The sequence below is a fragment of the Triticum aestivum genome, chromosome 6A, assembly GCF_018294505.1.
Source record: "Triticum aestivum cultivar Chinese Spring chromosome 6A, IWGSC CS RefSeq v2.1, whole genome shotgun sequence".
NCBI classification, from domain to species: Eukaryota; Viridiplantae; Streptophyta; class Magnoliopsida; order Poales; family Poaceae; genus Triticum; species Triticum aestivum.
Genome location: NC_057809.1, coordinates 225,315,565 through 225,339,676, shown reverse-complemented (window position 1 = coordinate 225,339,676; position 24,112 = coordinate 225,315,565). Strand labels below are relative to the sequence as shown.

Genomic DNA, 24,112 nt, shown 5'->3' with positions numbered 1-24,112 from the left:
CCAAACAGACCCAATGAAACCTAAGCATGTCCTCCCCCACCGCACCCCTATCCTCGCCTCTTTCCTTCCCTGCCTGCTGCCCTCCCTACGGCAGCTCCTCTGCTTCGGCCCGGCCCTCCATGTATGTGCCGCCGCGCCCCCACTCACCCCCGTCGTCGCGGCCACAGGGCCTCGCCTCGCCCGCCCCGCCCAATGCCGACGCTGATTCCGGCACCACGCACCCACGGCATGACGCCACGCCTCGCTCGCCTTCGTCGAGGCCGTGCGATGCAGCCCAAGCACGGTGTGTCTCGGCCTTGGCCAACGCGCTCGGCCATGACTAGCAGCGACTCATGAAGCGCTTGGGCACATGGGCTGCGGTCAAGCGGCGGTAGCGTCGCAGGGGCCATGTGGAAGCCGGGATGAGGACGGACACTTCCAGATCAGGTGCTCGCACCTGATCTTGATTTCTGTGGTCGTGGCGGTTGAAGATTGAGCATTGGACGGATGCATCTAGATCAGGTGCGAGCCGACCATGGCCTCATGTTCTTCTCTTGATTTGTGTTGCCATGGTGACGTACATGTCTAATATCTTGTCATTGCTCTACTCAGACCTGTCCTATATGGCCGAGCAAGATCGAGGACGACTGCCGATAATGTTCTCCTCGTGTGCAAGCTCCGCACTGCACTGAAGCATCCGACACATGGTGAGATATCTTTTGAGCGTTTAAAAAAAGTGCATTATCCTTTCTCATCCAACAATTTTTTTCCCCGCTGATTTGTGACCTCCTAATGAACATGAAGATTCATATGCTACCTAGAACACATTCTATACTTGGAAGCAATATTTTCTGATATACTATCTGATGAAATTTTATTTTCGGAGATGTTCATTCATGGTTTTGATGACCTCTTGATTCATGTCATTAGTAGTTATTTTGACAAAACAAAGATGGTTTTCGGCACTTTTTAGATAGGCAATATTCCTACCGGAAGACTTGGGCAATATACAACATGTTCTGTGGGCTTGAAGCAAATATATAACATGATATGTCACATACTTTCTTGCTAAGTTACAAGAATAGTTGCGGATGCCATCCAATTTGTTACATAGATTTCTATTTATTTATTTTGCACTGATATTTTTGTAGTGTGATGATATAAAGAAGAAGGAATGTACATTTTAGGGGGTTTGCTACGTGTTACATATATCTTACTCACTAACAGTTAGTCAGCATATATTCCAGTAATGAGAAATGGCACAATCATCTCGTGCCATTTCGTGGAAGCAGTAGAAGTAACATCTATGCTATGAAGTAGAACACTAATCAGTTCAATAAACATGCACTCATATACGAGTGAACAATAGCATGATATAACTCAAGTTCATGGTAGGTAAACCTTCTGCCTTATGTACGTGCATATCCCTTTTAACATTGGTATCACATGTTGTATTCTATGTCAACAATCCATGTTGATGTTAATAGTTTTGAGAGCTAGTTTGAGCCAATCAAGCATATTTTTAAATATTTCAAGCTCAGTTGGAGCCCAATGTTATTTTTGGAGCACGAGGAAGTGGAGGTCGCGAATGGCCGCCCCATTTGGTGGGTGTGGGATGTGTGCCAAGCCTTGTAGCGGAGCTGCCGCACAGTTTTTTGCGGGACAAGTGAGGGAGACGAGACAAGCGAAGACGAGGAGAGGTGGCAAGCCCCACGGTGGCAGAGACGATGGGGTGTGATCCACTCGTGCTAGCTGTTGTTGCTGAGCTAACTTTGTTGTTAGTGTTACAGAGTGGCTACTGATTGCGGATGGTTTTGTTGTTGGTAGAAATGAGAGAGGAGGGACAGATGAGGGTTGCGGCTACTGAGCAGGCTGCTGGTTCAGTTGGATTGAGAGTAATTTTGAGACTGAGAATGAAAAGAGAATGGGAAAGACAGGGATAGGGAGAGATTGAGAGTGAATTGTTCTGTTGCGCATCCTGCTTTTGAGAGAGCGAATTGAGAGGGGGGAGGGTACGAAGGAGATACAGCTAAAAAATACCTCTGTCATATCACTGTGTCATCCATCATATCTATATTGACCCTTACCGTTCAGATGATTGTTGATTATGATATATAATGATAAAAAGCAAACGCCTGTATACTCAATTTATCCATTCAAGGACAGGTTTAAGACATGAAGACTGCCTGTTTACAAAGATAATAAAATTCAGATGGTGCTGCAGTTCATGTTTAAATTGGATGAGTATGTGAAGATTAGTGACATTTTCTTACGAGCACCTGCAATGTTTGCATAAAATGTTTTCTTAGGGCTGGTCGATTCTTTTGATTGTTGCTACCATAGTGCAGATGTCTATCACCACAAATTGCCATATGTTTTTCAACGGTACATGAGCTGTGAGTTGCCCTATTATTTTAAGAGTTCATAAGATGGGTTGATTGTGAGACTCTAAATACATGATGCATTGTCTTCCAAAATTTATATTACTATCCATCGAAGTGTTCTTATACGTTAGTATCTTAACATAAATATTTTTGTGATTAAAAATTGCAGCTTATTCCTTTTAATGATCTGAGAAATATATTTGGATCAGGGAAGCATGAAGCACAAGCAATCATCTCAGATATCGAATCTCAAGCATACAGAAATAGGCTTGCAAAATTCTTTAGTACTGATTTAGTTGTTGCTCCTAACAAAGCCTCCAAAATCTCTGCGAAGAGTTATAGTATGATCCTGAACTTGCGAGCAAGATGCATAAAGGTACCACCCTGACACCTGTTTTTATTCCATCATTAGTTTTACAGCATAGTTTTATATTAGCTAGAAATTTAGTCCTGCTCCTGCTAGCAAGATGTGTACCGTATAAGCTACAGTTTGAAGGTTATAATCCTTTTGTTTCCAGACTGAAAGCTATTATTATCGGTCCAAATTTATTTTGTGAAGATGTTTTATACATGGCGTTCAAATCCTAGCACTCTGAAATGAACTATTGTCAATGCATATCAAATGGTGCTACCGCATCCGTCCTACTCTGTTTCCTTTAGTGGGTGCAAACCTTTGTTTATGTTTTAACTATATATATTTGCCTATCAACTGATTTTTCGCTATCCTATTTTGTTCCTGCCAAAGGTTCTTCTGTTCTATATATTTGTGCAGTTTTCATGTTAAGTGGAAGGGTTTTTATCATTTATGCCATCGGTTGTCTCCCACTACTCAGTTTTGCCACTAGGAATTTCAACTGCTCAAAAATGCCATCGTTGTGTTAGACATATGTTCAAAAATGCCACTGGACACCATTATTGTGATCTCAAATCTCTTTTGCCATGTTATAATGACATAAATACCTATGAACCAGCATGCCAGCTCTCCTTCTATCTTACTACAATAAAGTGTGGGGCCCACTTGATCCCAACGACGTTCTTATTTTTCTATAAAATTATTCGCTTGGTTACTCCGGACAAGTGGGGCCACACTTATCATTGTGAGATAGAGAGAACTGACATGTGGGTCTAGGCTTATTTTTGTCATATAACATGGTCAATGAGTTTGATGTGAAAATAACGATGTCTAATGGCATTTTTGAGGAAACATCTAACGGAACGATGGCATTTTTGAGCAAACATCTCACGGATCGATGGCATTTTTTAGTAGTTGTAACTTCTAATGGCAAAACTGAGTAGTGGGACACAACTAGTGGCAAAAATGATAAAAACCCTAAGTGGAAAGTACTAAAGTACCAATGTTATCTATCCTAGCTGCACCAAACTACAATTTTCTTGTTTTATTAATATGAGGTATAAGAAAGTGCAGCGGTCATGGCTTGTACTCATGCTTGAGGATATTTTGGTTAGGCTCCTGGACTGCCGCGTGGTCACAGTGAAGATGTGACACTTGTGGTTATCTTTATGTGGCATTGATGGTCAGAGAAACAAAACAAAGCTGGAGTGTGGTAATAGCCAGGGACATGTACCCAACTGTGATGTCACCTTGGCCATGCCCTTCTTTGTGAACTATTATGTATGAAATATCCAGAAAAAGCTTATCAAGACTATTGATAGTGCTTCTCTACTGCTCGAGTAAGGTAGTAAACGGTGAGATGAACGCCGCCCATGTTGTCGTCTCAGCCATGTACGCCACTCTTAACTGAATATCAAGTCTGAAAGATTCAAAACGCTTATTGAGATATTGATATTGCTTCTCTACTAATCGAAGATGGACATAATCTAAGGATGGGATCCACTCGCCTCAAGAAGGACGATGACCACAACGAGGTATATATACCATCTGTGCTCATACCGTTTTATTACATTTACACCTTCTTATTCATGTGTAATTATCATAAAACTAGCTGGAGCAATTTAGTCGTGTTTTGACGGGATGAATGATAACAGGAGTACCTTAGGACCAGTCATTTTTATACATAGCTTTTCAGTTAGAGAAGTGCATCAGCTAAGAATTACAACCTTTCTTGTGCTATGGATGAAGGTTCGACAAAAAAATAGCACAAAGCCAAACAAAGATCACCATTAACTCAATCTTGATACAAGTATTTTCATGAAAAACAGTACCACCATTGAACTGAAGGAGCCAGGGTGCAGGCGTTCCTCGAGATATTTCCAGTGGCCCCGCAGCCGAAGAAGCCGAAGTGGGTGGTAAGGAACGGGTGCTGTAAGCTAGACAAGGGGCCAAAATATGTTTCCACTGTAGGCACATGTTGGTAGCAGATAAAGTGTGCGAAAAAGCACTCGAAGGCCATTACCTTCAGTTTTAGTAAGAGGGAAACAATTGTGTAGAATGTCCTCTTGTTTGATCTGATATATGCCCAAGAGATTAGCAGTCCTTGATTTGATTATGTGCCAATCATTAAAGCAAACAAGGAGTGAAGTATTAGGAGAACTTCACCTTTTGAGCACCAAGGATGTCTCATTGATTACAATGTTGATCAGGTTGCTTAGAAGAGATATGAGCAGAAGTATTATCATTTGTGAATACTCTTTTCGAGTGAGATGAGCAGCAGTAGCAAGATAGATAATAATGTTAAAGTATCTTATTATTTTGAATTTTGAATTTTTTGTGATAGAGCAGGCATTTATTTCGATATGATTTAACTGTTAATAATATTTTGTGACTTCAAACTTTTTGGTAAAATTTACTCATTTTATATGTAAGTTAATAACTATGGATCATGCCTGTAATTTATGATCAAAATTTCCTAAATTATGATGAAGGTGTGACATACATCTGTTGGTGCTTATGAAGTGTGCAACACATGTACCATGAAAGGGGGTACTAAGTTTGATTTGCGTGGATATACTGTACTTCCCCCATTTTCAAAATACAAGTTGTACTTAGCTTTTCTAAATTTATACTTTGCCTATAATTTTTCTTAAAAAAATTAGTTGGTGGTTACAAAACATAATCATATGAAAGCGAGCTTGAATAGAAATCTACTCCCTCTGTTCCTAAATATAAGTCTTTTTAGAGATTCCAATGCGGACTACATGGAGCAAAATGAGTGAATGTACACTTTAAAATATGTCTATATACATCCTTACGTAGTCCTTACTAAAATCTCTAAAAAGACTTATATTTAGGAACGGAGGAAGTAGCTATGTCTATATTATGTAATATAAACTACTCGTGCACATTATTTGATTAATTATATGGCAAATTACACCTCGTAGTTTCGAATGGAGGCATTATTAATTTTTCAATACTCTTCTCTTGTTAGAGAAATGTTATGTTTGTCGCAGTCTAATAACGGTTGAAAAAAGGGGTCCGTGATGGTATGGTGAGATGACAGACTTTTGAAAGGTGATACGAGGGACTTTGAACTGACAATAACACTAGAGCAAGGGTTGCTGATGAGAACGACTACTAAATTAAATAATAAAATATGAAAAGAGGGAATGCTCAACTGACTAAACACCAAAAAGAGATCAAAAGAAATCGTTAAAAGTTTATAATTTGTGGCAGTGTAACATTTTGAAAATAGTGATTGGGCATGGGAAAATGCCCTTTGGAACATGGTGGTAATTATACCTGATACCTGATTTTATTTTTAAACAATTCAAAAAAGTCAATCATTTAAAAAACCCAACAAACTTGAGTTGTCGTTTCTGTTGTACAAAAATATTCTGTAATGAAATACCCTTCGGCAAAAATGACAAATATTCTCTGACAATAGTATGAACAGTACCTCATGTATAGTGACAAATTTGTTTTTTCGTCCACAACAACATGGAAGTCATTTCTTCGCGAAAGATTTTAGGCGAGTGCAACAACAAATCTACTTTGTTCGCAAAAAAAGTTCAGATTTTTTTTTATTTTCTTACAAACAACTATTTTTTTAAAATTCGGGTGTAATTACATCCGAGAGTCAAACGTTCCCGTCCTTGGTCATGGTGGCAAGAATGAAGGTGGAGGGGATGGAGGGGGTAAAGAGACAGATGTCACTTTTGTATTCCTACAATGAAAGGGCGGCTAAGTAGACACGATGATTACCAAGTTGAAAATGAATTATGAATGGGAGAGAAAATTAGTTGATGCTAGGTGAATGAAAAAAAGAGTCACATATTCAAAGCACATTCTAAATTATTTCGTCACTTTGTTATTCCACTATTCCATGGCAATACGCAGGTGGTGAGAAGCCATGGTGGGGAGAGATGCGGCGGCTAGGCCGTGGCGGGGAGAGTAGGCCGGGGGAATGAGATGTGAGTGTGAGCAATGTGTCATGGGGTGAGAGAGTGAATAGCTTTTTTAATCAAGAAAAAAATGGAGCTGTTGTTTGCTTTTTTAGGTAAAGGCGATTGTTTGCTATGAGAGAAATATGACATACTTTTTTATAGCAAATAATATTACATACACTAACAAGTCATTTCTTGATAATAATTACCAACAAATGATTTACAGGTAAGCCTACACTTTATTGAAACTTAGATGTGAACTACTCTACTAAAAAGTGTGATGCAAATCACTCTGGTTAAAAAGGTCCCATGCTCGCATCTAGCAGCTGACCAATGAATATATATTGTATATGAGTTTTTCATTTATTATATGTTTATATTTTCACTTTTGTGGATCATAGATAAAAACTGAAGTCTTCGGATGATACTTTGAAATGTTGACTAACAAAGCCACTGACGTAACTATGATGAACTGAACTAAAACCTCATCGAGTTTTACACAACCAGATGAGATGCATACAAATAATTGTTTTTCTTTGTATATTTGTTGCACATGATAATACAAAAGGTGTAATATCTATCCGAGGCAATGTCGTTGGAAGGGGACAAAATTCACCGAGTCTTATATAGAAAAGGCCTGTGGCAACGCATGGGCTTTCTACTAGTGTTTTTAATGATTCACATAGCAAATAATAGATAATAACTCAACCACAACCTTTAACACACAACTATCATACATGTCCAAACAATTGTATTCAATAATACAAATGAATTACAAAAGGACTTTTAAAAGGATACATTACAAGTTATTACAAATATACAATTGGATTCAAAAGAAGATACATTGACCATTATCCAAGTATTTCAAAAATGATCTTGATGAATAGTACATGGTTATTACAAGCGAATAAAGAAATTCTAAACTAATCTTAATCTTCTCCTGTTCTTCATTATCTTCTTCCAAAACCTGCAAAAGAATCATTAAACATAAACATATTTGGGTAAGGTTAAAATGTTGCTTTCCCAGAGGGAAATGCATTTACATACGAGCTGGTACCTAAGGAATCTGAAACTAGGCTAGATCCCCGAATCAGAGAAATTTCCAAAGGGTTGAGTAGCAACAACCAACTATAGGAACAAAGGAAGTGACCAAATGAATAGTGGAAATGACCATATGCACAGTAGATGATCAGAACCTATGTGATAATCTAGCAGGAGGAGTAGCTGATCAAGTTAACCAAAGGCATATGTAAAAATGCAAGTAAAGGTCCATAACCTAATCCAATATCCAACCCAATAGTAGAGGCATTAGTTCACAAATCTAACAACAACACAACAAAGGGAAAATGGTTAGCACTAGCTCAAGTATAGAAATTCACCAATTTAAAAGAACCCAACTTTAAATTTAGCTAAACCCAAAAGCCAAGTGTTAATTATCAATTCCACTTGTCCATTCCAAGTCAACAGGAACATTTTTCATGGAAAAACAAAGCCCACAATTATAGCCAAGTCACATGACAATAAACAACCATTAGAGCAATCTTGCTAGAAGCGGAAAAAAAAGAATAATTAGATAATAATAATAAGAAGAATTCGAATCTTAATAAAAGGAAGGGTTCGAATAGCATCTCCTAATATTACCGAAAACTTTGTGAAAATACTTGTACGAGAAGGTTTTATTGAAAACGTTCGAAAACCATAGGGAAAGTAACAAATCTTTCTTGGCACGTGCCCCTGCTCCTGGTCACGAGTATCAACCCTTCTCAAGTATGGAGGTTAATACATGAGGGGATTGACAAATTGACGATGAACTTACCACAAATGCATGGAAGCCCAAGTGGATCCCGAGGAACGACTCGCTACGTCTGAATGTTTGTGTCCATGAGGACACACCCTTCGTTTGTTGGCGAGTTTTTTAAAGAGGAGCGTTCGGACTGGGACGAAGTAAAGCTGAACCATTTCTTTCTTCCTAATGATGTTGGTATTATTCGCAACATTTCGATAAGCATAAGAGACTAGATGGGCTTTTGGGCCTGTCACTTTGATTGTGAAGGAATTTTCTTAGTTTGCACAACATATCACATTTGGTGGGATCTAGGGATCAGTGGGAGGCATGGCTTGAACGGAGGGCCTCTGGCTCGACTCATATGCCCAACAAGCAAAGATAAGGTACCAGAAAAGATCAAGCCTTCTCTTTGGGGATTAGCAAAGAGCTCATTGCCAACGACGAACGTACGATGTCACTCGAATATGGGCCCAGATAACAGGCGCACATTGTACGGGGAGGACTCTTGGATGCACTCTCTAATCGTTCGCAATGTTGCATAGTGTGTGTGGGAGTTGGTAGATGAGTGTCTAGTGGAGCACATAAGTATGTCGGCTAAGCAGTCCCCACGCGACTTCATCAATACCACGATTGATACCTTGAGACTAGAGGAACACGTGACATGCTTCGTTACCTTGTGGTCCATATTGTTTGCAAGATGTAAAGCTTTACATGAAGAGATCTACCAGCACCCTTTGTCGGTTCACCCATTTGTCCAGAGCTACATAAATAACATGTAGAACATAATAGCAGGGAAGAAAGCTTTCTACACCAACGGTGGTCGAGGAAAACTAGACTACCCCATTGATGGGAGTGATCAAAACTAAGGTCGATGCCGCGGTGGGGAAGAGCCGAAGAACCAATTCAGTAGCCGATCTGTGAGAGATAGCAATGGAGCCTATAAAGGAGCCTTAACACCTATTTTTGAGGGGTAGACAAAGCCAAAAATGCTTGAAGTCCTAGCTTGTAAAGAAGCTCTATGCCTCAGTGTGGAGATTGTCGCTCAAAAGATTTTGGTAGCCAGTGATTGTCAAGGAGCAGTTAGATTTCCAAAGAAAGGAATTAAGGGCGCTTATGCCCATATCATACGTGACATCAGAGAAGTTGCTCTTTTTTGTGAGTGCGGAGATAATCTTTGAAGGCCAATCGAGAAACACACTCTCATCAAGAGACTGCATGTATGCCTACCCCCCCCCCCCCCCCCCCCAGGCGGTTCATCTGCTTGTAATCATAAACTTTAATTTAGGAAGATGCTGATTTTTTTTAAATGTGTGTTCGTGTTATTCGAATTTCTCAAGTTTACAACTTCGTTAGAGCATCTACGGCTGAACTTGAGAAATCCGGTCTCTCAAACGCCCGCGGACGCGATCGGACGCGTCCGCAGGCACTAACCAATCACACCTCATACTTTGTGCTATGCATTCGACTCTCATATTTCATCCCCAGATGCATACAAACCGTGTTTTAAGAAATTCTACGTACTACGCACATCACGTTAGCCTAACTACCGCTCGTTGTCAGAGATGTCCATGACCTCGATGCCGGGCACCGGGTAGATGGGCGCGTAGGAGGCCTCCTCCTCATCCATATACGCAACCATGTCATCGACTTCCACGGGGTTCTCTGCCTCCGCCTCATGCAGACGACGGCGATTGGCCTCCGCCTCTGATTTCGACAGGAGGGAATCGAGGATCGCCTGTTGCTCCGCGTCCCCCACATCCTCCTCCTCCTCCTGCTGCTCGTCCTCCTCCACCTCCTCCTCCTCCTCCAAGTCCTCCTTTGGATCCATCGTGTCCGGAGGTAGCCCTGCGGCGATCCAGGCTTCACACCTTGCCCGAATATGCTCAAGGAGCTGCAGCCGGAGCTCTGACGTTAGATATGGGTAGCTCCTTATCCGGAGGCATGGGGGCATGGCTACTAGTGGTGGCGGACGACGATTGGAAAGTGGCGGTGGCGGCGGCGGCGGCGGACGGGACGGGGGGAGGGGAGGAGGAAATGTGGACGGATAGGGTTTCAGTGCCGGTGACACGGCTTAAATAGCCGAGTTAGGGCACTATGTGGCCTGCTAGAGCGGCGCCACACGGTGCCATATGTCCGACGGAGGAGACGAGTTTCAGACCATCGAGTTTCGGAGTGTTTTCGTGTGGGACTCCATCGTTAGTCCGACGGATGACCGGTCGTGCCTAGATCTCCCCATATCGCCTCATATTTGAGCTAGATATGAGGGGTTTTGGTCAGCTCATGAGTTTGAGGCCGGTTTGAGAAGCCCGTCTGAAATGTTTTTTTTAGCGGTCATTGGCCAGGCTGTCCGTCGGGACATTTGAGGCGGGTTTGGAGTGCCCGACTACTCTTAGTCAGAAAATTTGCTGCTTTTCTGAAAGGTGCTCATAAATGTAAGTTACTTGTGCGTGTATACGAATACAAGTGTCTGGGTATTCTTTCATTTGTGAGAAAGAAAAATTAAGACGTAGCGGTGCTTAACCATGGACAGCCCCGGGAGCGAGCCGGCACATGCGTTTGCAATCGGAACTGCTGCGCGGACGACAACAGTATGCACGACAGATGAACGATGCGGGATCAAACGGTCTGCTGGACTCTGCTACATGCATGGACGGACAGGGATCTGTTGTCGTGCATGAATCGTGCGCACAGCATCGTGTGTGTAGCACTGCTCGTTTGCAATCGCACACCGGCCACTCAAAGTGTACCTGACCTGAGGACAGGGACCCCGCTTCGCGAGGAGAGGAGATCACAAGGTTCAGACTTCAGATCCGGAATGGTAAGCTTCCCCGCCTCAAATCTCTTCTAGGGTTTTGCTTCCGCCCCCCTGACTCGGGAGATACCGTTGGCGAGATGCAGGCGTCGATCTCGAGCCCGCTGCCGGTGGCCTGGTACCCCGCTCTGGCCGTCCTCACGGTCGCCGTCGGCCTCATGCTCACCGCCTCCTTCTTCATGTACGTGAGCAACCAACCCCTACCTCTCCTATTCTTCTCCCCTCCGCTCCGCTCGTGCTTGATTTGGGTACTTGGATGTGAATTGTGCAGTGACCCAGTGGCGATTGGTTCTCGACCTGCAAGTAGAGCCGCTTATTGGCTGTGTGCTGTGATAACCTGTAGGATGTAGTACTATCGGATGTAGGAGTAGAAAACACGAACATATTACAGGGGCACTAGTAACACAACTATACATTGGCACTTGCATTCTGTAAGTTGCACAGTTAGTGTTCAGTGCAGATGCATCAATTCACTGTTGTTTGGTACATGTGCTTGCCGTTCTCGCGCCTACTAGGGACAATTTGCTATTGGACCTCAGGGAAAATTTGTGTACCGGCTAGCTCTAACCTCCGATTCTCTCTTTTTACGGACGTTTCACAACTCAATTTGCGAGTGGGTTATCGTGTACTCCCTCCGTTCCAAAATACTTGACTTCCATTTGTCCAAAAATGGATGTATTTATATACTAAAATATGTCTAGATACATCTATATTTTGATAAATGGAAGACATGTATTGTGGAACTGAGGGAGTATATGTTTGCAGTTCCTTGGTTGTGAGGCGAAGCAACTTCGTTCTTTGTTCATGTTGAATTACACAGGACCATTCATAGATATATACTTATAGATTAGTCCGTTGACAAAAGACTACCCACCATTTTGTTGATTCTTTGATCTCTCTATATGCCAGTTATGAAGCGACCATATCCACGCGCAGCCGAAGCTTAGCCAAGGAGCTCACCACCGCAGCTGTTGCTTCCGTTTTTCTGGTGAGCCCACTAAAATGCTGATTGTTTCATCAGTTCGTATGTGGAATCAGAGCTGGTTGACATATTTACGAAATTTGCTTTGTTTGTTCCACAGGGTTTTGGATCTCTTTTCGTTCTCCTCGCAAGTGGTGTTTATGTCTGACAAGGGACTTGCAGCCTATACCTACATGGACATCCAAGAATTTCTCTAGGGGAAAGGACATCAAAGATTGAAAATTCGTGTTTACATGTAGTCTTGTGTTTAGAAGTTTATTTCAGTTAACCCTCACTTCTCATGTTACATGACATATTACTATTATAATACAAATACAGAACAGAAAGATTGAAGTGCCTGTAGTTATTGCCTGCAAACTGAAGCAAGTTAACTTTTATCGTTTTCGTACTAGTACTAACACCAGATTCATTCAGTGGAAGAACATTCTTTGATATTATAGGTGACCTACACATTCACACCCAAACCTTGCTATATGTAATCTGGTCCAAAGTTCAATCCAAGCATGACCTGCATTATTTGTTCTGGTTTAAAGGATTCTGTAACCTGTGTGCATAACGTTGCTCACTAGCAGCATATGTGCACCAACACAATATAACAATAGTAAACAACAGATGAACCAACAAAACATTTCAAACAACTATTTGCACCACATTCAATTCAGTTTCAAACCACCATGACATAATACCGGAGAACTCGAAAAGTTTCAATCCCACAAGACGATTCCCACAATTCAACAGAATGGAGCTGTCGCGCAGCTCTCCAGGCCAACGATAGAAAAAAAAAAATAGTCTAGATAGCCATCTGTGCACCATATCCAACTACGGAATTGCTCACAGGAGGTCAGCGACGTCAGAGGGTAACTCTGCCAACTGAGTATTGCAGAACCTTTGGATGTCAGACAGGACACGCTCATCAGCACGAGCAACGAAGCTGATTGCGACACCAATCCCTCCAGGCTGTCCACTTCGTCGAACATGACGAAGGTATTGTACTGGTTGTGTTGGCAGATCATAGTTGATGACAACAGGGACCTGCAATGCGTCGGCGCCACGAAGGTCGGTGGTGACGAGGACACGGGATGATCCTGACCGGAGATCCTGGACGGCAACATCTCTGGCGTGCTGGTCCATACCACCATGGCTTGCCGAGACGGTGTACCCCCTGCCACTGATCTTTTCGGCCAGTGACTCAACCTTCCGACGTGCGTTGACAAAGATGACGTTTTGCGTGACCGCCATGGTGTCAAAAAGATCACATAATTTCTCAAACTTCAACTCTTCGTCCTCAGCTTTAACATGGAACTGCTTAACACTAAAACCCTCCAATTCTTCATCTTTCGGCACTATGACCTTCATAGGCTTATTCATGCACTTTCGGCAAAGTTCGAGAGCTTCATTGGACATGGTGGTAGAGAATACAGCAAACTGGATTTTGGCTGGGAGAAGCTTGATAATATCATAGATCTGCAAGAAAGATGAATGGTCACATGTTACGAAAATAGACGCCACAAAGAATTGCATGAGATTAACAAGATCTATTTTTATCGTTTCAAATTAAATAGAACAAGCAATACGAGGGAAGTTTTGCAACCATTGTAATCACTATACAACGGAGCTGGTATGATGATGCAAAACCAACCTGGTTCTTCAAACCTCCTGCGAGTATTTCATCTGCTTCATCCAAGACAAACATTCTGACGTTATCTGGACAGAGCACTCGTGTTCTCAGCATGTCCAGAGCGCGGCTAGGAGTAGCGACAATAACCTGGGTGCTGCTGGACAAAATTTGCTTGTGCTCACGAACACTAGTCCCTCCAAGACAAGCATGAGCTTTGACACCTAGCCACTGACCAAGTGCTCCAATAACTTTCTCGGTCTCCTGTGCCAAGTCACGCGTTGGTACAAGAACCAAAGCTTGGCATTCAGTGGATCCATAATCGAGTCGCTGGAGAACTCCACAGGCAAGTGTCACAGTTGTTCCAGACAGTGACTGCTGGATAACATCCAGACCCTTGCACAATGGGACAATTCCTCGTTGATGGACTAAAGAAGGCTTCTCCAGGCCTTCAAACAAAATCTCATTAAGACTTCACTATAATACATGTCAAGTCAAGAAATAATTGTATACGCAAATAAGCATCTCAACATAGTAACAGATAAACCAAGAATTACCATATGCATATATTCCTTTCAGCAGATTTTCTTGAAGACCCATCTCAACAAAACTGTCATAGATTTCATTGTATGTGTTGAACTCCTCGTAAAATTGAGTTAGCCTATACCATGTCATGTTGGAAGTAATCAAATATCCATAAATATAAATGAAACAGTAAGGCAAGAAAGAGAAACAAACAGACAGAAGTAAAATATCAGATCACATACCGCGTAGTCATCTTAGAAACAGGCTGCTTTCCATCAAACCAAGCTCCTTCTGGTGTCGTTCCAGAAACAGTGCAAACAAAGTACATATTATTAAAATATTTTCTAACTCAAACTTCAATAAAGCAGGGATGTTTCCCCTGTTCCATCAGAAACATTGCCGAACTTTTACAGCAAAAGGGTTTGGAACTAAGCTCCTATTTTACTTTTTACACACAACCATACCAAAACCAATGTTTTCGAAAAGCATCAATGCACTGGATCAGAAATTAAGCAGTACTCGCTCCGTAAAGAAATATAAGAGTGTTTAGATCACTAAAGTAGTGATTTAAACGCTCTTATATTTCTTTACAGAGGGAGTATATAAAATGGTTGAAGACAATAAAACGAAGTATTCAATAATCAAACTCTTCTAGTTTCTAAACGGGTATTTTGTCCATCAGGGTAATGTTCCCTCCACAAATTAGTAGAGCAGTTACTGTTTTTCACATAACTCATCTCACATCTCCCTAGTAGTTTTTGTATTTCATCTGTTTTAACCTTCTTTTGTTCAAGTTCATATTCTTATCCTATGTAAGCGTGTTTGTAAAGCAGTAATGTAAGATGTTTACCTTATGTTCATGTAAATGCATGCCCCACCACAATTGGTAAGAGCATGTCTAGTAGAGCCCTTAAACCCTCAAATAAACAGAAATAACCATTTTTTTACGGGTTGAAACGAAAAAACGGCAAATAATAGAACCTAGAACCCCTAAACCCTTAAAAAAAATTACGGATTGGATCTGGGGTTGCCCTCCCAATCTGTAAAAGTGAGGATTGGAGAGGGAAACCCACCTCCAACCTGCACTCCACCGGTCGTTGCGCGGGAGGGAAATTTCCCCTCGCGCTCCCTCCCGTCGGACGCCTCGTCGATCCCGTCGCCACCGCGGCGAGCCATGGAGGCGCCGCCGGACTCCTCCGTCGCCCCGGCCACCCCGCCCCTGGCCTCGGCCTCGGCGACGCCTGCGCCGGCCCCGTCCTCGCTCCCTCCGCCCGCGCCGGAGGTGCCGTCGGTTGTGGCCGTCGGCGCGAAGAGGCGGCGTGCTGGCCAGCACGTCATCCTCCCCCAGCCCGCCCCGGCCGTCGCCCCGGCCGCAGCGACGCCGAAGGTGAGGAAGAAGCCCTCCCTTGGGCCGAAGGGGGCAGCGGCGCCGAAGGTGAAGAAGGCCACCTCCAGGAAGAAGCCGACGGCCGCCCCGGCCCCCGCACCTCCGCCCGTCGTGCACGAGGTGCTCGACGGAATGCCTGCCCCGCCAATGTCATTCATGGGGCTTCTCGAAGAAGCGGAGGTGGACATCGGGGCTCCTTCTCTCGAACCCCTGGGGTTTGGTGATGACTTGCAGGAAGAGGGTGATGAGGAGGAAGGGGAAGATGAGGAGGAGGTGACCGAGATAGAGGAGGCGTTCGCCGCCGTTGCAAAACCCACCGTGCGCTCGACAAACTATAGCGAGGACGAAGATATTCTCTTGGTTCGTGCTTGGGCACATGTGGGGTTGGATGCAAGCACCTGTACCGATCAAACAGGTAAACGCTATTGGCAACGCATAAAGGACTTCTATTGCAAGATCAAGCCGGAGACCGGTGGGTACATCCCTCGTAGTTGCCGGTCGCTTCAAGGCCGGTGGGAGTTGATGAAGCCCCATTGTGCTCGTTGGAGTGCGGCAATGGACCAAGTGAAGGATGCACCGCCTAGTGGAACCGTGGAGAGTGACTATGTGAGTACATATATGTTGTTCACATTTATTTTGATTTTTTATGCTATTGTTATGTGAGTACATATATGTTTACTATGCTATTGGTGAGTTTGTAGGAGGCAATTGCTGACTTGAGGTACAAGGAGATGGCCGCTTCCAAGGGCAAAGCATTCCCATTTAAACATGTTTGGAAAATTCTTCAAACTTATGACAAGTGGAAGTTGAGGGATCAAGAGACCGCACCCAAGAAGTCGGCAATGGTTAGGATGGATGATAGTGAAGAGGAGGGAAGGAACGAGCACAAGCCCGCTGGAAACAAGAAGGATAAGCTAAGGAAGAAGATGGAAGGAGAGGCGTCAAGCATAAGGGAGAAGATAGAACATATGATGAAGTCAAGGGAGGCATTGACAATGGAGAGATTGGAGACAAAGCTTCTTATCAACGAGAAGAAGAAAGAGGTGAAGCTTGCACAAGTTGAAGCAAGGCGTGAAGATGCCAAGCGCAAGGCCGACTTGGAGGAGAGGATGATCAAGGTCAAAGAAGCAAAGGCATGGAAAGAACTCATGGTGGAAGAGAAGGAGCACATGATGATGTCCAAGAAGGACATGGATGAAGACCAATTGATGTGGTGGAAGGAGTACAAGCAGGACATCGCGGAGAGGAAGAGGATATTCCGTGGTGCGTCCTCTACTCTTCGAGGTACACTCCGATGAGTGGTGGTGGCGATGGCGGTGTGGAGGACTCCACCACCGGCGACAATGGAGGTGCTTGATGGACGTGGAAGTGGTCTAGGAGATGGCGCCAGGTGCAACTTTTTGGTGATGGTGCCGATGAGAGGGGGAAGATGATGATTGTGTGATGTAAACTATTAAACCATGCATCAATGATCTTCATTTCCGTGTTTGTTTGAAGGTTGATTGTGTTTTTCTAGTGAAAATTGTGATATGTCAAATGACAGTTTTAAGGGTTGGGGTTGGGGCAAAGACTAGAACCCTCAAACCCAACCCTTATAACGGAATATTCTGTTATAAGGGTTGGGTTTGAGGGTTCTAGTCTTTGCCCCTGTTTTTCAACCCTTAAAAGTGTCAAAAATGGCCAATTCTCAACCCTTAAAACTAAAACCAGATTTAAGGGTTTGAGGGCTCTACTAGACATGCTCTAAGGCTGTCATCTTGCACACTCTCTACAGTCCATGTTTGGTGTACACCCCTTTTCTTATATTCCCAATTGTGCCACTCAAAAATTGAAAATCAGTTTGCTTTTCATTTTCTATAAAGACTGGTGGTCAAATGCTAATTGGGTGTTTTCCTTCTAACTTGTGATAAAAGACTTGGTTAAGAAAAGGTTTGAAGGTATACAAGTGTAACAATTTTATGCACATAGGATGGTTGACTCACCTTTTGTCTGAGTTACTCTAAGCATGCATACTGAACTTCCCTTGATAGATTGTGCTCCTTCAGCTCCCACAGTCTTTGCTGCTGTTTCTGCCATTTTCATTTCTTTCTCGTGTTCCTTTTCCAATAAACTTTCTGAGTCCATCATATTGCATGTTGAGGTTGCAATCCTTGTGGCGTGACTGCTGCTCCCTGGGTTCATTCCTTTGTTCAGTTCCTTTGAAGCAACTTGCCCCCCTGTGGATCCTTTTTGCTTGGGATCACTTCCCTCGTACATATTTTTTATAGGTGGCTTCTGTAAACCTTCATGGGCACTGTCAGAACTGATGTTAGCACACAAAGTGGAACCTTCTGTCGATTTTTTTTGCTTCCGATCTCTTCTTCTGTACACATTTTTTATAGATGGCTTGTGACCTTCATGGGCAGATCAGAAATGATGTCAGCAAACAAAGTGTCAACCAATTGTTATTGTGCCAAGAAAATTCACAACATACATCATAAACATATTTGATAAATATAGCACAGCAAAGTTCACAAATGTGCAGTTTTCACTGACCTCTGAAGACCTCTTCAATCAAGCTTGTTGAAGTTGAACTTCCACTTATGGATTGCCCACCTTCAGTTTTTGGAACGTCTTCTGTAGCTCTCTCCGAGTTCGTTCTGGTATCCACTATAGCACTTGCATTGTTTTCTTTGATCTCTCCATTAGTTCTTAACTCTTCAGTGAACTTCGACACTTGCAGCAATGTAGCCATGTCTTCTGTAGCTTTTGGAATGTCTTCTGTAGCTCTCTCGTAGTTCGTTCTGGTGCCCAGTATAGCACTTGCATTGTTTTCTTTGATCTCTCTATCAGTTCTTAACTCTTCGGTGAACTTCGATGCTTGCAGCAATGTAGCCATGTCTTCTGTAGCTTTTGGAATGTCTACTGTAGCTCCCTCGGAGTTCGTTCTGGTGCCCACTATAGCACTTGCATTGTTTTCTTTGATCTCTCCATCAGTTTTAAACTCTTCAGTGAACTTCGAGACTTGCAGAAATGTAGCCATGTCGCAGGTCATCAGTTTCTTTTGATGTTTCTTGTCAGAACAATCTTCCAAACCCGACATATGATCACCTCTTGCCGAGCTTTCACTTGGGGATTGCCCCCCTTCTGCTGCTTTCTTTGAGTTTGTTGTGGTGGCTGCCATAGCACTTCCGCTGTTTTCCTCGATCTCTTCATCAGCTCTTAACTCTGGAATGAACTTTGCCACTTCCAGCAATGTAACTGTTTCTGTAGTCTTCGGTTCTTCTTTACATTCCTTGCCTAAGCAACTTCCAAAATCCAAAGAATAATTGCCTGCGGAATCTACTCCAGTGCCCTCTAAATCCATTCCTTTATTGAGTGTTTCTAGAGGTACCTCAATACCTTCTTCTCTTATATCTGCATATTCCTTCATGACACTACCATTCCGTTCTGTGGTTTTCAGTTCTTCTTTACATTCCTTGCCTGGGCAACTTCCGAAATCCAAAGAATAATTGCCTGCGAAAACTACTCCAGTGCCCTTTAAATCCATTCCTTCATTCAGTGTTTCTGCAGGTACCTCAATACCTTCTTCTCTTATATCTGCATATTCCATCATGACGCTACCATTCCCTTCTGTGGTTTTCAGTTCTTCTTTACATTCCTTGCCTGAGCAACTTCTGAAATCCAAAGAATAACTGCCTGTGAAATCTACTCCAGTGCCCTCTAAATACATTCCTTCATTCAGTGTTTCTGCAGGTACCTCAATACCTTCTTCTCTTATATCTGCATATTCCTTCATGATGTTACCATTTCGTTCTGTGGTTTTCAGTTCTTCTTTACATTCCTTGCATGAGCAACTTCCAAAATCCAAAGAATAATTGCCTGCGAAAACTATTCCAGTGCCCTCTAAATCCATTCCTTTATTCAATGTTTCTGGAGGTACCTCAATACCTTCTCTTATATCTGCATATTCCTTCATGACGCTGACCTTCCGTTCTTCTACTTCTTTCCATTGCCCTTCTATCCTTCTTGCTTTGTCTTCAATCATGAACTTGACTGGTCTAGATGACCATCCAAACACAAAGTGGTAAGAGAAAGGAGCACCAACAAGACTTCCCAACGCTATCCTCAACCTAATAGGCTCCTTATCTCCGCTTTCCAAACTTTCCTCATCCACCTCAAGCAAAACTCCAACTGCAGATGCAACTTGATATAGCTCCTTCCAGTTTCTATATGCACCTGGGACCCCATAGACCAAAAGCCACTCTCTGATCAAGTCAAGTTTCTCCCCATCACCTTCAACCCACCTTGCTACAGTAAAATTCACCTCCTTTTCATCTAGAAATGTTTCTACATTGGGAGGATTTAAACAGCTTAGTAGGTCATCCTCTGAGTTGAAGGATGCCACGAAATTCTGTCTACCTTCTCTCTTTATATACCAGCCATCAGTCAGCTTCCAGAACTTATTTAGTTCAATTTTCACTGCTGCCGGGTCCAAGTTACAGGCATTAGATGTGATCAGCAGGCAGTGATGGTAGAACTTTTCATTTTCGACAACTTCCTTTGAAGGCTGAATCATGTAGAATGGAAACCTTGTAGAATGTCCAAATAGCTGAGCCGCAGTACCCAGTTTGTCTTTTATCCTGCATTGATCCAAATTGTGTGATGTCTCTTTACAAGCAAAGCACTTCTTTTTACCGGATAAAGTAGTTAGTTTTTGCTCCGGCGCAGCCTTATTTTCTCGACTATTACATCCCATCACTTGTGTTGCAATCGGTCCTTCTTTGGCGCTTTCTGGTACAATGTGATGCCCTCTTGCTGTTTATATCAACCTATACAAGCGCATATCCCAAGGGAAAAAAAGAGAGAAGTCAGGACCAGATCCTTTCAAAGAAATAAAGTAAGCGCATGGAACAAAAGTGTGTTTGTTAGCTAAAATTAAAAAGGAAGGATTTTATGGACATATCGAGCATCTATATAATATGGGAATATTTGCAACCTAAGTACTGAAATAATGTCTCGAATAGTGTCTTTGTTATAAATTTCAATCTATTAAGGTAACCCACAGTGGTCGTGGTGGTGGGCAAAGAGGGTCAGATTGCACCCTTCAGTTTTTGCTTATTGGATTGAAATCTTCTTTTGGCTCAACTAGGAAAGAAATGGAAGTTCCAGTCTCTGAAGATCTACAGGATAAATCAACATAAACAGAACCATGCACTTGGGAAAAAAAGTACTCCCTCCGTTCCAAAATAGTTGTCGTCGAACTAAAACCACGACAAGTATTTTAGAACGGAGGGAGTACTTCCTAAATTTAGTACTAAATTTTCTAGGAAAGCCCACCGAAGATGTCAATAATACTAGAAATGCTAGCATGCCAGAGACTTAATAACACCTAGAAAACAGTCACGTCACCGTGAAGATACTAATCAGCACCCGAAATATGATAAAACATCACTTGAAAACATTAAATAAAACAGTGAAGACATGCCATACAATTAAATACAAAATGTTCGCTAATGCACAGCCTGAATAAATAAAACCTTATAAATCGCAAAAAGAGCGGTGGAGACCGCCACCACGTGTCGACTGACCGTTCAACCAGGTTAATCTACGCCGTCCAACTCCAACGGCCACGAGACCAAGTTGCCATGTAATGGTGATGGCGATGGTCCATCAACCACACCATCAGGCCCCAGCTCTGTCCCCCCTCCCAAATAAAATAGAGTAAACAAACCATAGGTAGCCATCATCAGATCGACTAATGGCCCCCCATTAGCCAAGCAATCACTGTATAGCATAGTACAGATAAGGACTGCCCTTCTCTATAAGAAGGGCTGGACTCGAACTCGATCGTGCGCTATGGAGGTTGGGCCCCCACAAAAAAAACGAAATGGAAAATGAACTGATGTTGGCAGTAGGATGTGCGAGTTGTGAGCACGGCGTGCCGGTCGGTGAGGTCTGACCTAGATCGAGGGCACTCCTGAGCCTCCGCCGCTTCGGAAGACCAACGCCAGCCCAGGATGGGGGGCGGCGGCGGGCGCCACGGTTTAGGGCGAGCTAGGGTTTTAAGGACAGGGACGGAGCTAGGGTTACAGCAGTTGAATTGGAGGCGACTCGTAGACCGTGGCAGGCTTGTGAGTCCAATTTTGATAAGAAAAGCTAACACCTAATGCCGAGGAGGGACAAGGTAGAGCTCCGGCGTACCTCCAGAACTAGGGTGGCGGCGCACAGCGGTAGATCGGCCGGGGATGTTGAGGGAGGCAGACAGGAAAAAATTTCGGTCTCGATTGATGTAGGGCGAGCGATCAATCCACGTCGCCGGGGACAGTGGACTAGTGATACGACGGCGGACACCGGAGCGAAAACGCCCGGTGTGCTGGTGTACTAAAAAGGCCCTCGGGATGTTCTTTCATTTCGACCCTTCAGTTGGGATGTTCCTTCATTTCGACCCTTCACACGTTACTAATGTACAACAAGCCCATATTTCGTTGTCAAATAAACCGCCCCCTCCGTTTCGAATTATTTGTCTTAGATTTATCTAAATACAAATATATCTAGACACATTTTAGCGTTTGATTGATATATCGGTATAGTCAAATCTAATAAAGTAATTTGGAATAATCTTTAGGTATACGCTATCGTGTCGCAGCCCCGTGTCGCTCCCCCGAAGGGCGACCTGGGTGCGAAACCCTAGCCGCGACAGCCCCATACACCGCCACCAACCCCTCCCTCCGCCGTAGCCGGCGAGCGCCGTCGGGAAAAGCCCGCGCGGCGACGGCGGCGACGGGCCTTCCCTTCCCTCAAGTCTGGAGCAAAGCTGCGTGGGGATGCTCAGCCGGGATGAGGAGGTGCCCGACGACACGAATGCAAGGCGTCGCTAGTGTGTGCATGACGCGGTCTTGCGGACGCTGGAGGCAGGGCGACACGCACGTGGAATCTGGGTGCTGGGGCGGCGACCCAAGGGGCACTCGGCGGGGCTGCTCCATCACAGCTGCGAGGGCAGCGTGGGGGCCGGCCGTGGACACCGGTGGCGGCGGAACTGGGTTTTTCCCTGCCCAGATCCATTTGATGTGGGTGGTGGTGGCCCGGATGTCGGCCGACGTAATGGACGACGGTAGTTCACACCACCGACGTTGTTGGGGCAGGCCAGAGGTTGCGGTGGAGGTGGTGGGGTCCTTTGGGCGTGATGAAGGTGGTGCTGTGGTGGCGGGATTGATCTAGGCAGAGCCGTGTTTGCCGTGTTCTTGATCTAGTTTGTCTGGTGGTGGTGGATGGGTGCCATGAGATGCGCTCTCCTCCCGTTGTCGTGGTCGGCTCGTTCGAGAAGCTCCGGTGGACTTAGGGATTCGTGGTCTGGGTTGGAAGAAATCCCTACTTTGCGATGTCCGAGGTTGACAACGGCGATGCCCACGACGTCGACCCATCCATGGAGGTGTTGTCTTGGCCCCGATTCAACTCTCTCCCTCATGCTAAGAGGAAACTGCTACTTGTAATAGTGTTGGGATTCTCCAAAGCGGAAGGGTGATGTAATATAGTAACAGATAGTATTTTCCTCAGTTAAGAACCAAGATTTATGAACCAGAAGGAGATAGCACACAGACAACGTCGACAATACGTGCGCATACACAAAGCAGATGCTTGCACCCAACAAAGATAAGGGGGCATCACTCCCTTTGTTCTTGCCAGTTGTAAAAATCAAATATGGTAGTGGGAGATATAAAGGAGCCGCTAGGAATAAGACTACTGATCCTTTACATATTATCAGACCAATCCTATGCCATAGGATGAGATGAATGATGGTCATTGGATCTGCTACTAGGCCGGTGCATGGATTGTTTTATTGCTTCGTAATAACTGCTTCCAGTTACCACCCACAACACCCTCGCTAACGACTCTCCTAAAGTTATGGCCCTCAAACTGTCCAATCAAGTTTGCTTATCCTCTTCTAAAAAAAGGTTTGGTTACCCTGAAACGTGAAGCCCTCAAACTATGCGGCCAAGTTTGCTTTCGATTTATATTTCTCAAATGTTTGATTCCATCAACTAATTAATTTGCTTCAACTATAGCCACAAAAAATTCCATCTAACAGAGATTCCTTAGGAAATTTGTGTCCATTATAAATGTTTATTATTTTGTATGCAATGAAGCAAGAATTTGTTTCAGGCGACCAGAAAATTTGCTTCCATTTAAATTTACATTTGCATCTGTGAGCAACAATTAAATTGTCTTCCACTCAGATATAGAATGGTTTCCACTGTAGTGAGTAAATTGTTTTCAAATAAACAAAAGATTTCTTGTAAAGAGAAGGGAATCTCCTTCCATGCACAAAAAAGTCTAATATAATAAAAAATGAACAAATTA

The 24,112-nt window shown here is 43.6% G+C and overlaps 2 protein-coding genes and 1 long non-coding RNA gene across 7 annotated transcripts; 2 read left to right on the top strand and 1 right to left on the bottom strand.

The window, feature by feature from the left end:
* On the top strand, positions 1–5,114 carry LOC123127334 (uncharacterized). 2 transcript variants are annotated; one of them, XR_006462319.1, is made up of 6 exons: positions 1–501; positions 592–686; positions 2,533–2,739; positions 3,831–4,107; positions 4,192–4,250; positions 4,545–5,114. It is a non-coding gene; the product is annotated as an uncharacterized lncRNA (long non-coding RNA). The 2 variants fall into 2 exon arrangements; XR_006462320.1 differs by having other exon boundaries at positions 2–501; positions 2,573–2,739.
* Positions 5,115–10,990: 5,876 nt separating this feature from the next.
* LOC123127333 (transmembrane protein 258) lies at positions 10,991–12,583 on the top strand. Of its 2 annotated transcripts, XM_044546984.1 has the most exons (4): positions 10,991–11,269; positions 11,350–11,444; positions 12,173–12,251; positions 12,346–12,583. In XM_044546984.1, the coding sequence occupies exons 1-4, from the start codon at positions 11,060–11,062 to the stop codon at positions 12,391–12,393; spliced, it is 432 nt and encodes a 143-aa protein (XP_044402919.1). In that variant the 5' UTR covers positions 10,991–11,059; the 3' UTR covers positions 12,394–12,583. The 2 variants fall into 2 exon arrangements, with proteins under 2 accessions (XP_044402919.1, XP_044402920.1); XM_044546985.1 differs by having other exon boundaries at positions 11,153–11,444.
* Positions 12,584–12,860: 277 nt separating this feature from the next.
* On the bottom strand, positions 12,861–22,163 carry LOC123127332 (eukaryotic initiation factor 4A-10). Of its 3 annotated transcripts, none has more exons than XM_044546981.1 (7): positions 21,956–22,163; positions 18,308–20,583; positions 17,755–18,165; positions 14,628–14,676; positions 14,418–14,521; positions 13,885–14,309; positions 12,861–13,709 (listed from the first exon to the last, which is right to left on the bottom strand). In XM_044546981.1, the coding sequence occupies exons 2-7, from the start codon at positions 20,508–20,510 to the stop codon at positions 13,077–13,079; spliced, it is 3,825 nt and encodes a 1,274-aa protein (XP_044402916.1). In that variant the 5' UTR covers positions 20,511–20,583; positions 21,956–22,163; the 3' UTR covers positions 12,861–13,076. The 3 variants fall into 3 exon arrangements, with proteins under 3 accessions (XP_044402916.1, XP_044402917.1, XP_044402918.1); XM_044546982.1 differs by lacking the exon at positions 21,956–22,163 and adding an exon at positions 21,715–21,912; XM_044546983.1 differs by lacking the exons at positions 17,755–18,165; positions 18,308–20,583; positions 21,956–22,163 and adding an exon at positions 16,171–17,306.
* Between the last annotated feature and the right edge of the window lie 1,949 nt (positions 22,164–24,112).

What these genes read in the sequence shown, in the direction of transcription:
- LOC123127333 (XM_044546984.1), top strand. Translation starts at nt 11,060, where the DNA reads ATGCGGGATCAAACGGTCTGCTGGACTCTGCTACATGCATGGACGGAC. An exon ending in CAGACTTCAGATCCGGAATG is followed by an intron (nt 11,270 to 11,349) that starts GTAAGCTTCCCC and finishes GGCGAGATGCAG; the next exon opens with GCGTCGATCTCGAGCCCGCT. An exon ending in CTGTTGCTTCCGTTTTTCTG is followed by an intron (nt 12,252 to 12,345) that starts GTGAGCCCACTA and finishes TTTGTTCCACAG; the next exon opens with GGTTTTGGATCTCTTTTCGT.
- LOC123127332 (XM_044546981.1), bottom strand. Translation starts at nt 20,510, where the DNA reads ATGGGATGTAATAGTCGAGAAAATAAGGCTGCGCCGGAGCAAAAACTA. An exon ending in GATTGAAGAGGTCTTCAGAG is followed by an intron (nt 18,166 to 18,307) that starts GTCAGTGAAAAC and finishes CTGCCCATGAAG; the next exon opens with GTCACAAGCCATCTATAAAA. An exon ending in CAGGAGGTTTGAAGAACCAG is followed by an intron (nt 13,710 to 13,884) that starts GTTGGTTTTGCA and finishes TCTTTCTTGCAG; the next exon opens with ATCTATGATATTATCAAGCT.